Source organism: Cydia amplana, chromosome 4 (genome assembly GCF_948474715.1).
Source record: "Cydia amplana chromosome 4, ilCydAmpl1.1, whole genome shotgun sequence".
Taxonomy (NCBI): domain Eukaryota; kingdom Metazoa; phylum Arthropoda; class Insecta; order Lepidoptera; family Tortricidae; genus Cydia; species Cydia amplana.
In genome coordinates, this window is record NC_086072.1 from 13,747,975 (window position 1) to 13,765,538 (window position 17,564).

The 17,564-nt window shown below is 38.4% G+C and overlaps 3 protein-coding genes across 6 annotated transcripts in view; 1 reads left to right on the forward strand and 2 right to left on the reverse strand.

Annotated features, from left to right (window-relative positions):
- Positions 1 to 1,175: 1,175 nt before the first annotated feature.
- Positions 1,176 to 7,228, reverse strand: LOC134647212 (14-3-3 protein zeta). 4 transcript variants are annotated; one of them, XM_063501440.1, is made up of 5 exons: positions 7,068 to 7,228; positions 3,866 to 4,201; positions 3,119 to 3,242; positions 2,502 to 2,665; positions 1,176 to 2,103 (listed from the first exon to the last, which is right to left on the reverse strand). In XM_063501440.1, the coding sequence occupies exons 2-5, from the start codon at positions 4,163 to 4,165 to the stop codon at positions 1,948 to 1,950; spliced, it is 744 nt and encodes a 247-aa protein (XP_063357510.1). In that variant the 5' UTR covers positions 4,166 to 4,201; positions 7,068 to 7,228; the 3' UTR covers positions 1,176 to 1,947. The 4 variants fall into 4 exon arrangements, with proteins under 4 accessions (XP_063357510.1, XP_063357506.1, XP_063357508.1 ...); XM_063501436.1 differs by lacking the exon at positions 2,502 to 2,665 and adding an exon at positions 2,751 to 2,914 and having other exon boundaries at positions 7,068 to 7,226; XM_063501438.1 differs by lacking the exons at positions 2,502 to 2,665; positions 7,068 to 7,228 and adding exons at positions 2,751 to 2,914; positions 6,784 to 6,945.
- A 2,731-nt stretch (positions 7,229 to 9,959) lies between these two features.
- LOC134647644 (mRNA turnover protein 4 homolog) lies at positions 9,960 to 11,969 on the forward strand. The gene is made up of 4 exons (XM_063501999.1): positions 9,960 to 10,096; positions 10,200 to 10,444; positions 10,794 to 11,042; positions 11,705 to 11,969. Exons 1-4 carry the CDS (start codon positions 10,069 to 10,071, stop codon positions 11,918 to 11,920), a joined length of 738 nt encoding a protein of 245 aa, XP_063358069.1. The 5' UTR covers positions 9,960 to 10,068; the 3' UTR covers positions 11,921 to 11,969.
- A 3,936-nt stretch (positions 11,970 to 15,905) lies between these two features.
- LOC134647213 (phosphatidate phosphatase LPIN3) overlaps positions 15,906 to 17,564 on the reverse strand; it is a 32,402-nt gene continuing 30,743 nt past the window's right edge. Inside the window, exon 17 of the mRNA XM_063501441.1 lies at positions 15,906 to 16,080. Within this exon, the coding sequence (XP_063357511.1) occupies positions 15,912 to 16,080 (169 nt within the window). The 3' untranslated portion in view covers positions 15,906 to 15,911. The remainder of the gene's footprint in view (positions 16,081 to 17,564) is intronic.

Genomic DNA, 17,564 nt, shown 5'->3' on the forward strand with positions numbered 1-17,564 from the left:
AAAGACGGGTACTCTTATCTCGACTGGCGCGCCAATCATGTGCTGGGCCTACCGACTCTTAACCGCCAGCAATTTTTGATCGAGCGTGCTCGTGTCGCCACCGACAGTAATTGTACCACGCAGAGTAAGGTTGGCATAGTTACGGGAGTTAATGCGCTGTAAAAACGAAATCAGATCTTTGTCTTATTTATTAGACTGTGGCGAAATGAGCTGGATATGTAATGTCTTATATATCAGACTGGCGGTTAAAGGGTTAAAATGGTTGAATTTTCCTCCAGCTCAGTGGCGCGAGTTAAACAGTAATCTATTTGGTTCACCAAGCTAGAGGTGAACTCGAGGTTGCGTACGACCGAGTGCACATTAGATGTTCTTGTCGGAAAAGCTTCAGCTCATTGAAATAGCTAAGGGGTCATTTAAAGGTTTAAAAATTATCTATATTATATTGCATCATCTCGTGTAAAGTTATGAATTATGATGCAATTGAAATGTATCGAGAAAATCTATTTAAAAGAGTAATAATTATCTCGGAGACGTGATAATGATTAATGATAGTATCTCTGCGCGGTGTTATAATTATAAATCGTCGTTTTAATCACGTCGACAACCCCGTCCATCCTATGCCCACAGTTCCGTTTTCCAAATCATGCGAAAAATTTATAGAAGTCTAATTCCATCCATTCCATCTTTGAACTTCGCATGAAAATTCTATGCACAATATAATATTTCCGAAGGTCCATATCCATAACGCAATACGCTTGGCGCATGCGTCGCAAGCCAATGACAGGTAATCGATTGGTCCTTGTTTTTACAAATTGCCCTTTTAGTACTTGTTCATACAAATTGCTAGCAGTCGGAACTTGAGTATATTAACAAAAACTGTATACCTAATTACTACCTATTTCATTTCACAACATGGGATCAGGGGCAGGGGCTTCACGAATTGTGCAGTATAACAGACTTTTGGAAAACTAGCTAATGAAGTAATGAATGACAAATTAGGAAATTTAGGTACCTCCTCATTTCAACTATTGGGGGGAGGAATAGTAACGAATTGTTGCATTATTTTTGCCGCAAGGCGATTACTGCAAAATTAGAGATAAAATCATTTAGACAAACAATATCTTAGGGGTTAATAGGTGGCGGTTTATTTCATTGTTGATTCTAAAACTAAAAAGTGTATTTAATACAAAAGTTTATTGGTGAAAACATGAAAAATATAATAGATTAATGGCTGATAAAATGCAGCAGAAATGTTACAATTATATGTCCATCACAAGACTATTTTGCTAATAAATGCCTGAAAAATTCAGAATGCTAATTATTAATCAGTGATGGGCACAACAAAATGGTTAATGTCAACAACAATTAGTCTTCCTTTGGTAATAATTAAAACTTTAGAGGACATCACAAAACCACATAAGACACTAACAACTTTTTTGTGCCCTTACTCAATACAGCCATTACAGTTAGCGGGTCGATTATGAAATCTAACTTTAACGGGTCACTGGGCGCACTTTAACAAATGTAATCACTAATATGTATTCTTTAAAATAACATTCACCGTCATAAACTCCATTTCACTGCGGACATGCGGCGAAAGGAATGTTTCATTGGGGGCCGACCAGGCTGCAAGTTTTAATAATATGAAAGGAAAACACTTTTAACTTAAGAAACCGTAATTTTAATAACTTAAGTTATAAATATTTATATTCATCAGGTCAGCTCGATATCTGTAATCCAGTGTAAATACAGAAATACAAAACCGTCAAAGATGACACATAACATTTAGACGGAACGTGAAGGTCCGCTGCGAACGACATTTAACATTTTTTTACAAGCGACGGCTCGCTGCGGGGCGGGGAGTCCGGCCCGCGCGGCGTTCTCGAATGTTACTCGTTTTCTTATAAAACACCGATGAGAACATTGTATGTGGGGGGGGGGGAGACATTAGTTGTCGCCGCCCTCGGCGGGCTCGTCGCCGTCGCCCTGCGTGTCCGACGTCCACAGCGTCAGGTTGTCTCGCAGCAGCTGCATGATCAGCGTCGAGTCCTTGTACGAGTCTTCGTTCAGTGTGTCCAGTTCCGCGATCGCGTCATCGAACGCCTGCAACACCACGAACTTATTACTTTCCGCCCACTACCGTATATCACTCGACAATTTAACAAAACGTACATCATACTATATTTGAATGGGATAATTTGAAAACGACCAAAGTATGGATTTAATCGTGACTTCGGTCGTTTTCGAATTATCCAATTCAAATGTCTAAATAAAACAAGAACACTGTTACTGGCTGGATCGAGGATTAAGAGGTTAATCGCTTTTTACATGTCCATCATGCTCAAAATGATTAGTTGCCGTCCATACAATTTAAAAAATGTATTTTTTGGAAGAAAATCCATGCAGATAAGAGATTTGTTTCTTTGCGATGTTAGTTAGGAGTTATCGAGACCGACGCGGGCACGGGCACACTGCAAACCAATGTGTTCAGTGTCAGAAACCTGTTTAGCTAAGTGGCACGCTCGCGCAGGGGAGTTGATAATCTCGTAATAAAAGACGGAAAAGTTGAGCGCGAGCCCGAGCCGGATGGGGTGGGTCGGTTGCATTTTGGCTTTCGCAATGTCGAACGCCTCCTGGTAGGCCTTCTGCGAGTCTTCCACGACAGCTGAGGACAAGCGAGCGTGTTATACGAGACCTCTACACTCGTGCCAGCCAGCACAGCCTATGCTTAAACTGACACAAATAATGACCTGTTTGGCGAGCTGACACGCTTTGTCTGGTGAATTTAATATCTCATAATAGAAGACGGAGAAATTTAACGCGAGCCCCAGCCTGATTGGGTGTGTGGGCTGCATTTTCGCCTTGCTGATCTCGAAAGCATCCTGGTATGCTTTCTGTGAGTCCTCTACAACAGCTGTAATATAAATTTAAGTTTACTGGAGAACCTAAAAACTAAAGTAAAAGCCCAATAATAGAAGATTTCATGATAAATATTTATTGTTACTATTCACCAATGTCTAATAATAAAATGAAAAGTTAACTGTGTTTTTTATTCAAGTTTATATTTGGGGAATCATACAAGAGGATAATTTAATGGTATTATGAAATGAAAACTTACAATTTCTGGTTTCTCCTGTGGCCACTTCTGCGAGGTACCTGTAGTAATCTCCCTTCATTTTAAGGTAAAATACTTTACTTTCTGGATTACTAGCTTTAGGAATAAGGTGCTTGTCAAGTAAACCCTGAAAAAAAAAACAATTACGAATTAAATAGTGGTTGGAAACTACCTATTGACTAATTAATACATTTTAATAGCTCTAAGAAGTCGACCCTGAGATTTAATATTAATGAAATTATTAATGATTCATAAATTTCAAAAATTCAAATATTTCTAAATAATAATTATTTTATAATGTCCTATGATTAATTGAATATGAAAATGGTAAAATAACATTAATATGCGCATAGTATCTTGACAGGGCAACGAACGAAAACGGGATAGAAGCGCGCGCAGTGACGCGGCGCACTACGTCACCCACCCGCCACCCCTCTCGGAAAAGCCGCACCGCGCCCCGGCGCCCGGCGCACGCCGCGCTATAACGCCCATGATCCGCCGAAACGTACCGATCGGAGGAAATGACCACGACACGACAACTTGTCGCTTGCATCACCCCTCGAATTGGCGACGCGCATGACGTCACCCGCGTAGGCGAGCGCTCGAACTAATCCTACTCGATTTCGGCACGAATTCCGTAACTGCCGCTAATTGGCAGATATGATAAATAAGATTCTCGGAATCGAGATCTGAGAGCTAATGAAATGTTAATGAAATCGGCAAACAGAAGCGTCTAGAAGTTTTTCTTACCAATACGTCGTAGCAAATTTCTCTGAGCTCCTTTTCTACTTTAACCCTATATTCTTTAGCCATCTGTTGTTTTCTTTCCGATCCTTCGGTTTTCTGTTCAATGGAGGAGATGACGCGCCACGAGGACCGTCGGGCGCCCACGACGTTCTTGTAGGCGACGGAGAGCAGGTTCCTCTCCTCGTTGCTGAGCTCGACGCCGGTCTCCGTCACCTCCTTCATCGCGGCCGCCATGTCGTCATATCGTTCGGCCTGCTCCGCGAGCTTGGCGCGCTGCACCAGTTCCTCCTTGTCGACGGACATCGTGGACGATGAAAGAGGATTATTTCACTGATGCCCCTGCAACCAAGTTACGGGTCTAGTTCAACTACCTACAATTACTAGATTTAGGTACGCGTGAAAGATTAATCGTTCAGAAAGACTAATCGTTAGGCGTCACTTTCACCGAAGCGAATCGCAGATAGGGTATTTGTCATCATGGAATGTGGAAAGCACCTTGTGTAGAGGCCCCGAGTGCACTGGCGCAGTGTGAAAACTGAACAGCTCAAAGAGCACCCCTCACGCCAAACGCGACATCGACGCGGCGTCCGCTCGGTTCGACAGCATCTCACAGACTCGGGCTCGGAGGCTCGCGCCGCCGCCGCGCCGTCGCTCGGCCACCGCCACTGCGCCACCGGTATTGATCCGCCGACGCGGGATAAACACTCCAGACGAAATACGACTAGCGCGACGATTGCATACACCCCTCGCGCCACCCCGCCCCGGCTCCGTGCACCGCGCCCGGCGGCCCGGCGGCGCCTACCTACCGATGCCGACCTGCCTCCTTCCCTTGCTCTAGGTGCCTTCCTACCCCCTATCCATACATGTACCTATAGGTATTTCCACCCATGTGTTGCTAGGCTATAATGCACTAACACCCACTGGGCACGCAAAAAAAATAAGAAAATAGTTGTACCTATGTGTAGGTCGTGTGATCGTGGTGGAATCCACATGAAGTTATACCTATATTACTTATAAATAAGGCACCAAAATTACACTTACAGATTCTGGTCATCAAAAATTGGATAACACAGTATTTTTTGTAAGGAAACCAAAAATCCATACTAATATATAGGTATTATGAATGTGAAAGTATTGTGTGATAAAATTTGGCAGGTTGAAATTATAAGTTCTGGAGATGGACATACGCTATATTATTTCTGGAAAGACACCCCCTTTGGGGAGGGAGAAATATCAGACCGAACTCCACGAGTCCACGCGCGCGAAGCCGCGCGCCCAGATAGTAGTTTTAGGTATATATGGGATTTTAAGTCATAAATCAGCCACCTGCCGATTTATTCAAATCTACCAGTTTCTGACTATAAAACAACATACATATACATGTACTATAACAAATTTCTCTTGATTTCAAAATAACATCGTTTTTAAGCTGTAGTTACAAATATAATAAAATTATTCAAGTACTTTTTCAGTGGGACAATATTTTTTTTACATTTATCCACAAATTGGATATTTATAAACACAAAATGATTGAAAATTGGTTTTTGAAAGAAAAGCCACTCCCTAATGTATAATAACATTGACAGTGTTAGTCCCCTTTATTGCAGTGATCAGCTCTCATGGTAAAAAAATCTTGTTTACACAGTTGGGTTTATGTCATTTGACCAAATTGTTTGACAACTATTTTTCTATGCTTTAGGTATTTTAAGAGTTGTTGATAAACTTGATAGTCAATAAGACAATACTATTAATAATACTAATTTAATTAGAAATGAACCTTAACATTAACAATCATCAATCTGCCTTTTGATTGAACTCGCAAAATAGGTATAGCCGGATAATGAAAACTTTAATGACTACTAAGCAAAAATCAAAAGACTATCAGATTTTCATAATTTTTCTGATAATATCAGATTCATATTTTACTGTATTTAATTTAAAAGCATAATTTCACAGTCTAGGAAGATATCATGTCATGATGACAACTTTTTTTAAACCTCTTGAAATGTACCTGTATGTGCAATTTATACATATTTAAAAAAACTGAAAGATGCCATTTCTTAAGTCAGGCTTCAGTAGTTTTATGAGAGTGACTCATGATGTGATGAGTAATGACACACATCTTTCCAATTCAATATCACACATAATGAGATGATCATCCTGTTGAATTAATTTTACTTTGGCTTAATTTTACTAAGAATTACTTCTCTGAAATTCTTGTGATTGGTGTCATTTTATATTAGCCCTCTAAACTGAGCAGACTAAGCAGAGAACCTTATTCCAGTGTGAATTGATCAAATAGTAAACAGTTTACTCTTTTAATGTAGTCAGAGAAAGTTAGTAGAGATGTTAACTGCAATACTGAATATGACTAAAAGGAGTATCTGACAAGCAACAGCATTATGGGCGTCGTGTGCCCCCGCCTCAATGTCACGCACGTGTCCATCTCGCTGAGGTGAACGCAAGCAAGGGCCGTGACACACCAACGCTCTACCGTAGGTACCAAGCTCTGCCCAGCAACCTCTACTAGTTACACAACGGAAATTCGGCCGCAATGAATCATTCAGGACAAAAACGCAACATCGTTAATTTAATATGAGTTAACGATTATATTTCTGAATCATTGAGAATCTTAGCAAATAAATCGGGTGACTTTATACGTTATCGAATCGACATTGATAACGGCACGACTACGCACGGCGAAACTACGACGCACTAGTATGATCACTGGTTAGGGTTACGTCTTAGGAAAGTTCAATACACCTGCAGCTAGACAAAATCAAAATCCAAGCAAGTTTTACTAAAACCTTAACTATATGAAGCAACTTTCTACAAAACTGTCCAATCCGCAATTTACTTGCGACTCCAAAAATATAATTAGACTTTAGAAGCATGTACACGGGCCAATTTTAAAGACTTACGGATAGTTTCAGCTCACTAATAAGAACAACTCCTGTCGTAAAAACTGTAGAATAGTTGTTAAATATAAACTAATGGAAACACATAATTTTGAGTATAAAATTTGGAATGATAGCTAACCGCGCCGCGGAATCGTGTCGCCGGTTCAGGCAAAATGGCTGCAAGGGGCACTCCTTCTATGCGTCACAGTCACATTTATGGAGATGTAAATTCCCAACATGGACACTTTTCGTAGTTATAAAACACATATAATGATTAGCACTCAAAATAAATTTGATGCACTTACTTGTTGGAAGGGAAAAAAGTAATAAAAACAGCAAATAGCTGCACAATATCAGTTTTTCTCTTGCGGCGAACGATACACTACACTGACGGCGGCGGGGCCAGAGGGGAAACAAAAAACGGAACAGGGTTCTCACAGAACGTCGGCCATCTTGAAATGACAGAGGAGGAAGTTGTTAACTTGAGCGGGATTTTTTGAAATAGAATTAACGATCTAAATACTTAACAGTCAATTTTATATATAAATAAAAATAATTAGTTCCGTTATTCTAACAACATGAGAAAAACCAATTTATCTAGCAGTAAAGTAATAAATAACAAAACTTGAAGGTAAATTAACTGGCAATAATGGTAACTTTAAAATTGTATTCAATAAAATTAATAAATATGGTTTGTTGTACATTACTAAAATAAAATTCGGTAACCCTTCGCGCTTATAATTTATAAACTTGGTAAAGCAGATCTTGTCAGTAGAAAAAGGCGGCTAATTTGAAAAAAGTAGACGCGAAGGGATATCGTCCCATAGAAAAATTTGAATTTAAATTTAAGTATACATGAAATCTTGTCAGTAAAAAAAGGCGCGAAATTCAAATTTTCTATGGGACGATATCCCTTCGCGCCTACATTTTTCAAATATGGCGCCTTTTTCTACTGACAAGATCTGCTTGACCACGTATACTTAAATTTACAAGAGAATCAGATTGGGCGGCAAATTGTCTCGTCTGGACTAGCCTTGAGACTTGTTGTTGGTCATTTGTTGGCATGAAGTGGTATCCAGACGGGACTGATCAAATCATTTGATTTCATCAGGAAAATATAGCTGGTCAACCAAATCTTGTCAGTAAAAAAAGGCGCCAAATTCAAATTTTCTATGGGACGATATCCCTTCGCGCCTACATTTTTCAAATATGGCGCCTTTTTCTACTGTCAAGATCTGGTTGACTATAATTGGCCAATCTCACCTAGCGTCCACACGCACACAAATTAAATCCCCAATTTGCATACCATAGACAATTACTATGAAAATTGGCATTTTTGTGTCCGCACCTGCTGATTTGATCGGGGAATCAAATTGATGTTTGCGTCCGCACGTCCTGATTTGATCGTAAAATGTCATCAGATTGGCGAAAAATTGTCCCGTCTGGATACCACTTGAACTAGTTTTGCTGGTCTAATTTCTCAACCATAGACAATATAATATAACAAGCCTAGCCTTCAATAAAGTCATACATCTAGTATTATATAGATGAGCTATACGCGTGCGCCCGTGAGAGACAGAACATACGCAATGCGAATAAATTAAAAACACGTTCTAACATTCCTGACAACATACCAAAAATAACATACATAATTTGGTCGGGTTATTTATTACCAACCATAAACCATACTTAGTGCGAAAAAAAAGGGTGTTGTGACAAGGACAAACAATAATAGCGTTTTCTCTGCTACTCCTACTGAAAGTTCCATAACTGCATCTTGTTCGGTCATCTGATCTGGCCCCTCCCTCATTTCATATCTATATTATTTTATCTCTATGAGTAAAGTAAAATATAGCTGGTCAAGCCGATTTTGTCAGTAGAAAAAGGCGGCAAATTTAAAAATGTAGGCGCGAAGGGATATCGTCCTATAGAAAATTTGAATTTCGCGCCTTTTTTTACTGACAAGATTTGCTTGACCAGCATAAAATTTATTTGTGTAAAGCTTTGGTTTCCTTCGAAAGCGGTGCCGTCATATAGCGGCCGTCTCGATACAAATACTACGACATCCATATTTAGCCGTATTATTTAGTATGGAGACGGCCGCTATATGACGGCACCGCTATCCTAGGAAAACCAATCTTAAGCAAGAAGTAAGCAACAACAAAAAAGCGGCCAAGTGCGAGTCGGACTCGCCCATGAAAGGTTCCGTATTTAGGGGATTTATGACGTATAAAAAAAAAACTACTCACAAGATCTCGTTCAAATCAATTTTCAGTGGAAGTTTGCATGGTAATGTACATCATATATTTTTTTTAGTTTTATCAATCAATCTCTTATTTTAGAAGTTACAGGGGGGACACACATTTTACCACCTTGGAAGTGTCTCTCGCGCAAACTATTCAGTTTAGAAAAAAATGATATTAGAAACCTCAATATCATTTTTGAAGACCTGTCCGTAGATATCCCACACGTATGGGTTTGATTTTTTGAAATTTTTTTTAGTTTTGTTCTAAGTATAGTGGTATCGAGATGAGACAATTTTTCGCCAATCTGATGAAATTCTCCGATCGAATCAGCAGGTGCGGACACATAAATGCTAATTTTCATAGTAATTATCTATGGAATGAATTTTCTTGATCAAATCAACTGATTTGATCAGTCATGTCTGGATACCACTTATGGGGAACCCCTTGGAGAATATAATCAAACGGAGACGCCATGTCTGTAATTTTCTGTACAAAACAGTCTGCCGATTTTTGCGGGGGAGGGGAACGTCAAATGTATGCGTAACGTAAAAATAGCCATGTCAGATAAACGTCAGTCCATACATTGTGTATGACCGTTGGCCGCCTATTTTCGACAGAGGGGAAAGCCTGTTAATGGCTACTCCGTTTAGTTGTATCCTCCAAGGGGAACCCCCATGATTTATTGTTTTTTTTTTTCTATTTTGGTGTGAAAATCTTAATGCGGTTCACAGAATACATCTACTTACCAAGTTTCAACAGCATAGTTCTTATAGTCTCGGAAAAAAGTGGCTGTGACATACGGACGGACGGACAGACAGACAGACATGACATGAGGGTTCCGTTTTTTGCCATTTGGCTACGGAACCCTAAAAATGAGGAGAAAAATACGCTCGTCGGCTGTCAATGTTTATTCAGTGTCAAATGTGAACTGTCATGTCATACGTCTACGTCAGATATATTGTTTACCACGTGCGTTTTCTCCCTTTCCGAAGTGATTTTCTAAAACGTGGTTTATTTGTAAGGTAAATTTGGTAGATAACCCGTTGTCTATAATAGGAAAATGCCGAAATCCAAAAGAGATAAAAAAGGTAATTATTAATTATCTGTGTATTTCTTGACTGTTACTTGTTAGCAACCTACAATTTTATGGATTCCAGTAAATAATAAATTATACTTTCGTTAACTTTACAGTATCCCTTACAAAAACAAACAAGAAAGGACTTCAGCTAAAACAGAAAACTATAGAAGAAATAAGAAATTGCTTGACTAAATATGAGCACATATTTCTGTTTACTGTGGACAACATGAGAAATGCCAAACTCAAAGATTTACGCCACGAATGGAAGGACTCTAGATTCTTTTTCGGCAAAAACAAAGTCATGGCAATAGCTCTTGGTAGGACTAAAAATGATGAAGTTGAAGATCAGCTTAATTTGGTAAGATTTTTATGTGCATAGTTGTTTTTTCATCTAATATAATAAGAGTAGTAAAGTTTAAGTCTCACATTTGCGTGCAGGCCATCTTACTACTGCATTACATATTTAATAGAATGTATCTAAACCAAATACTGCCTAAAATCAGAAATAAATAACTTATTATTGGCCCTATTGCTAAGTGGGAACGGCTGTCAGGAAATCCATTTGTATCATATGTTATGTGGCTTATCATAGGTCATGAATACCTCTCACCTCACCTCACTTCCCCTCTGGGGTTATAAAACCGAAACGAAATTGGCAAATGAAACTATGACGTATTAAATTATATTAATGAGTTTTGTATTTGCAGCTATCAAAAAAAATAAAAGGTCAATGTGGCCTCCTAATGACGAACAGAGATGTGGTAGATGTTCTGCAGTGGTTTGATGACTTCAGTGAGTCCGAGTATGCACGGTCGGGCTTTGTAGCCACTGAAGAGGTGATTCTGCCCCAGGGGCCTCTAGAAGATTTTTCTCACACCATTGAGCCCCATTTAAGGAAACTTGGACTGCCTACTTCCCTCGAGAGAGGTGTTGTTACTCTCATTAAAGAATATCAGGTACAATAGTTTATTAATATTATTAGATGGCTTATGTGATAACATTAGTTTACTGAGGGAGCATAAATGCTAGCCAAATATATCTGTTCCATATTCAGCATTTGCAAAAATGCGTTTGTATGTATGTGCAGCTGTCCTGCTGATTTCGCCTACAGGTTACATTTTTCAACCAATTCCCGTGAATTTGTAGGAGCATGTTTTCATATAGATTATTTTTGTCAAAATGACGAAGCGGCTCATAGAACCGCTAGTAAATAGTTGGTTCCATTTGTCTGCCATGAAAATGATTGCATCCTAGATCATTAAAAATACTCCATTATATCAACTGTTATTGTGTTAATATCAAATGTGCAAATTTAAAAATTATAGTTTTAAGTAGCTGTAAGTAATATGGGCATTACAGGATGAAATTTTGGTTCTTCATAGTAAATTAAACAATAAATTTAAAAACTAAGAGAACCATTTTAAGATTTGTATAGGCTTGAAATTATGCTTTTCATACTTTTGTAACAAAATTAATAAAACCGCTTTTATAGTGGATATACTTTAAAAAAATTGGTTCTACACAGCTACACAGAATGGTGAAAGATCTTTGGCACTTTAATACCATCACAGTAAAGTCAGGTGCCTATTCCGTAAGTCCATGTAATATTTTTTTACAGGTTTGCAAAAAAGGTGCCGTCCTAACCCCAGAGCAGGCCAGTATATTGAAGCTAATTGGTAAGCAAATAGCGGAATTTAAAGTCACCATAAAGTGCCATTGGTCCAAAGGCAAGGGATTCCACAAAGATATTGACGGTCTTAGTGATAACGAAGAAGAAGATGACAAGGAGGATAATGGGAATGAAGATGAGGAGATGGAAGAGGATGAAACATAGATGTTTCATAAGAACCTGTTTGGTTTTTCCAATATACAACTAGTTATTATTATGATCATTGTTATTTTAATTCCGTACCCCAATAGAAACTTTTGTATAAAAGGTGAAATACAGTTTAATAGTATGAATGAATACTTAAAGGAATCTATGCAAACCCTTATTTTGTACTAACACAAAGATTATTTGTGCTTCGTATTGAACAGCTGATACAGATGGTGCTGTATGGCTCCGTGTACCTAACTAGTGAAAGATATGGCATAGTACAGCAGGCACGATTTTTCTTAAACTTTACATCTCTATTACAATTATTAGTAACTCTTTGGTACAATACAAACATTTTTTTACTGGTGATTGATAGATGAATATTATTTTAGACGACTGTTCCTTCTCTACAGTGACCAAGAAAAACACTTCGCTTAACGATGCCCAGTAATAGTGTTATTGAATGATTATTTAACACAGATGCAAGGGCAAGAACTGTGTAAATATGTAATAGGATAGGACTTTTGTGACTATACTTAGGTACTAACAGCAACACAGACTAGTAAAGTAAACCTTATATCCTTGAAATAAGGTTACGTAATTACGAATGATCAATGGCATGTTGCTAGCAAAGTCTGCCCTCTTGCGTCATCAAATTAAAGTTTTAGCGAGTCGGTGTTGCCAAGTTCAGCTCCATGAATAAATTGGGGCGGAGCCAAGCAGACCCGGTAAATTATGCATCGTATCGCACTGCCATATCACGTCATTTATGTACCACGTACGTAACGTACTGTGTAAAAAAAACATTTCGTCTTTGGAAATTATGCCTGAGAAAGTTATGCTCGCGAAGCGAATAAGGAGCTGTCAATATGGTGTATTCCCATTTGGCCCCACCGGAGTCCCCTGATAATAGGCGCTTCATATATATCATTCCCATTTGTCTCCGCCTCATGTATGGCGGCAGTCACGGAATCGTAGGGTGCGTAACTTGCTACTCTCACCCCCGCGGTTGGTGGCGTACCTACCTCCTCCCGCTTCCTTAGCTCGAAAATGCATGTTTGTCAGGGACTCGTGTTCGCGCCTTTGTGTTCAGCAGTGCTACCCACGAATTCCAGTCGTGTTTAGTGCCCCATTAGCCCGTCCTTAGATATTATACGTCAATGACTTAGAGCTTATAGTGCCACATTACATTTTACATGATTTCCCTCAAAACCAAACTCTTCTTCATAATAAAACACTCCATTATATTTATACTAAAATGTTTATTAAAATAATCACAGAAACAACAATAAATTATCTATTTAGTTTAAAAGAAAAATACCAAATTCTAATCAGACGAAACATTATAAATCAATTTTCATGAACTTAAGAGAGTAGGTAGTTATAATAGTAATAGTCCCGAGTCAAATATACATTCGTGGCGTCTAAATAGCAGTTTCACTAAACGTTGGTGTCACCGCGTGCAATTTATTCATAGAAAAAAAATCAAGGGATTTGCTATTTTTACGACACGAATACTTTGTTGACTTTTTTTCTCTTTATAACTTTACACTCTGTAATAGTACAGTACAAAAAATTATGACTAATAATTATCTATAAAACATGTCAAATACAAATCATAAAAGGGCTATGCCCTGGCATTTGTTATGGATGTTTTGAGTGTGTAATCTAAACAAGAAAACTTAATCATACATACAAATAAGTAATCACAGTACAAAAATAAAGCATAGCTTCATCAGTCGACGACATCACAGCATACAACGATCAGCAAACCAAAACTCATGATGACATGACCCTAGACTTAAATCTACAAATTCATGATACGTTACAATCAATCATGGAACCATACCAGTCTTTGTAAATTATATTTTAAACTAATATTACTTGTCTATAGACGGACTATTGAATATGAAAGCAAATCGTACGTTATTTACTAAAGACTACTGCTCGGGTATCTGTTACAAGTGAACCTATTTATAAAAGCTATCGTTATTAATTAGTAGCAGCGACAGCAAGCAACGGATGCCACTTAACAAGCCGGTGTATAATATTCTAGCAGAATTAAGCTACTCGGGTGACCGCACCATTCGCGTACTGGCGTTACAAACTCGAGATCACGTTGTATCACAGCATTTGAGAACGCAGTAGTCAAACATAATTAACTAATCGTGTTTCCATTTTTAAATTGTTAGTCTGATGTCTTATGAAACTATGTCGTGGGGTATTTTATAACTTAGCACAGTTGCACCATGATAGATTATTGCAATCGGCAAGTATCTAACTCAGTCGTATGAAAGACAATAATCAACATTAAATTACTTTACCTCCGTTGTTCTAGAAGTAATTTCTATACCTACAGTCAACAGCAGATATCAAAAAATACTTGCAGTAGTCATGTCAGAGACATTAAATAATAAAGACCGCCAATAATCATACGAAACTGAGTTCCTATGATTGTTTACGCGTCATCTCAGTCCTATAAGTTTCGCACGGAGGTTGAAAGTCTTTATTGTTTACTTGTGCCTGGTATTGTTTTAGTTCTTTGATATATCTTTCGTTAACTGTGCCGTCATTGGCAAATAAATATTCCAAAATAAATTGGCCTATAATAAATCACATGTCATTATTAGAAATAAGTAAATAGTACATTATAATCTCTGCTATTTTTGTACCGATAATCTTTGATAATGTTACAAGTCTCGTGTGTTTCTTTACGGCGACAGATCCCACATCGTGTCACGGCGCATATCGAACGTTGATAACTTGATAAGTCACTCAATGAGCTAGCGCCGTCCATGGGCTGACGCAAGGCTAATCTTAAAGTGCTGCATTGCATGTGAGGGCACTTAGAGGTTATATCCACTAATACCACATAATATAGCATTGACTCGACCAACGTTTTATTCCGATATAAATAATGTGTCTCAGATAAAAGTGATAATTTGAATTATAAAAACATTTCCTAATAAAATTTCAAATGATAGCACCTCAACTTCCCGAAACGCAAATTAGCCCAAAAGTTTTTGATACATCAAGCCTAGTTACACATGTAGATAGTTAAGCGTCATAAAGGCGCGAAAAAAATCATGAAATACACAAACAATAGAATTTAAATCCTTAGATTTTAAATCGTGATCGCTTAAAAATGGTGTATGACGACAGAGCTTGGTGCATTCCCTTATTCACCTAAATACTTTATCCTTTTGGACGCCAAAAACATCTAAACTAGTCGTGCTAACATCGCCAAGATCGCTTATAGTTGTTATGGCGTACGCTGTCAATGTAAACTTAATAATACTTTCAAATAAAGTTTATATTGGCTTGTGTCTCTTGGCGAGTGAGTGAATTTTTTGTATTCAAAACGGTAAAATTTAGTTTTCCCAGGCTGGCGAATAAAACATTATTTAATACGTATCCAGTAACAGATTGCATTCATATTGAAATGTATTTTTAAGTATATTAATGACTTTCTTCGAAATCTAAGTAAACGTTTTAACCTTTTGGACGCCAATGACCGATATATCCGCACCGCAATCGGTCACAGACCACAGAGCAACATCGACCTACGTGCATATACATAAAGTTCAACTTAAGGTTTGAAACTTCAATGATGTGGCGTCCGGTGACAGCTTTTGTGTTTGACACGGCATATAAAAGGTTAAGTCGTTACAAATGCCATACCACTATCAATGCAAACATGCTAGCGCCATCTGGCGTCCAAGAGGTTAAGAGACATGTGTAGTGTATAAGTGTCACTGACAATCCAACCTCTAGACTGAGCTTAGGCCAATTCTTTCATGAAACCGATGCTGCCAAAAATACGGGGGTGCGGGGGGACGAGGTGAGCGAATCCCGTGCCGTGATTGGTCCGTTCAAAGACACGGACCAATCACGGCACGGGATTGACTCGAAGATGGAGTAACGCTACCGTATGTGTGGCAGAGGGGGTAGCGCGACTATGCTATGTCTAGAGGTTGGATTGTCTGTGATAAGTGTAGTAGGGACGCGACTAGTTAGTTTTGAGCGCGGGTTTGGGCGGCGCCGGGCCGGGCTTGGGCAGCGGCACGTCGAGCGCGGGGAGCGGCTCGCGCCAGAACACGGTCTGCGAGAACTCGTCGCTCGGCTCGCACAGCGCCGGCGGGAACACCTGGTCCACGAGCACCGACATGTGGGAGTACCTGCCACATACAAATATACCGGTTCACTCACCTGCTAGCAAAGAATTTGAAAGAGACGAGATTGATAAGTAGAAATCGTGCCCCTAGTTTGACAACCGAACTAGATATCATAATTGGGCACTTTCCTATACTTAAAATAAATTATTTTTAACTGTGCACGAAATAAAACACCAGATAATTATTAGAAAAACATAGATAGCAGTTATTTTTAAACACAATTTCTATTTAATAGATCGGATAAAAAAATATAACAAGTAGGCGAGTTGACCGTGACGTCACTACACATGATTTCATATAAATTCCCTAATATATGGGTGACCGGGCTTCGCTCGGAAAACATAAAAAAACTCGAAAATGCGCGTTTTCCCAGAGATAAGACCTAGCTAGATCGATTTTTCGCCCCCAAAAACCTCCATATAGCAAATTTCATCGAAATCGTTAGAGCCGTTTCCGAGATCCCCGATATATATATATATATATAAATAAACAAGAATTGCTCGTTTAAAGGTATTAGATTAGATAGATTAACAAATCGTTTTGACAGTTCTAAAAAAGAAGCTGATTTGACTAGTAGGAAAGTAGCCAATTTTATTATGTTTTGTGGTAACTGAATTGCCAAGCAACATTACACAGCCAGAGCCATCTGTTAAATTCCAGACAAGATATTTTTTTTTCAGTATTGATCACTCTTGGCTTGTAACTAATAAGGTACTCTTAATTCACAACTTAGAGCTCCCGCAAATTGGAGAAATCATAGATCTCTACGACTACTGTGCTAGTTACGCAAAAATGGTTAGCCTTTTTGAATCCTTTGTGGAGAGAGGAATAAATATATGTAAATTTCTTTGTTCGATATGCCGAAGAGGTTATAAAGAACGTGCTACCTCGGTTTAAATTTATTCGAATTAAGTTGTGCATGCCGTCATGTTCGTGAGATTTAAAGAGAATAATTGATTCATGACCATGACTAGAAAAAAATGTAGATTGCGGGGATTCAAATGCATACGTAAAGCTGGGAAGATTTATAATTGTCAGACAAGTAAGTGCTGAAACTTGAAACTGGCTAGGGACAGTCGACCAGCAGCTATTATTTGTGATACTAATATTGATATGCCTAAAAAAGGAAGCCAAGTAATTGAAGTTCTTATTTACCGTCATACTTTTCAAATGTATTTTGCGGCTGAAAAATGTATAGGTTTGAAAAAAGATAACAATTTCACACAAAACACTGTTCGGAGAAGTTTCAATTGCTTACTACTTTTATTGTTTTCCTATGCTCTTACCATTTCAGACATGGCAAAACTCTGTTGGCTCTGTAGCTAACTATAGTCATTTTGTCTACATTGGTCAAATGAGATGGGTATTTTTTCCTCACATAAACGGCGATGGTTTATTAGTATCCAGTAACTATATCTACAATTCAAACTGACAACACAATGGGCTATATGACTTATGACGCATGAAGTATTCACGGCACTGAAGAC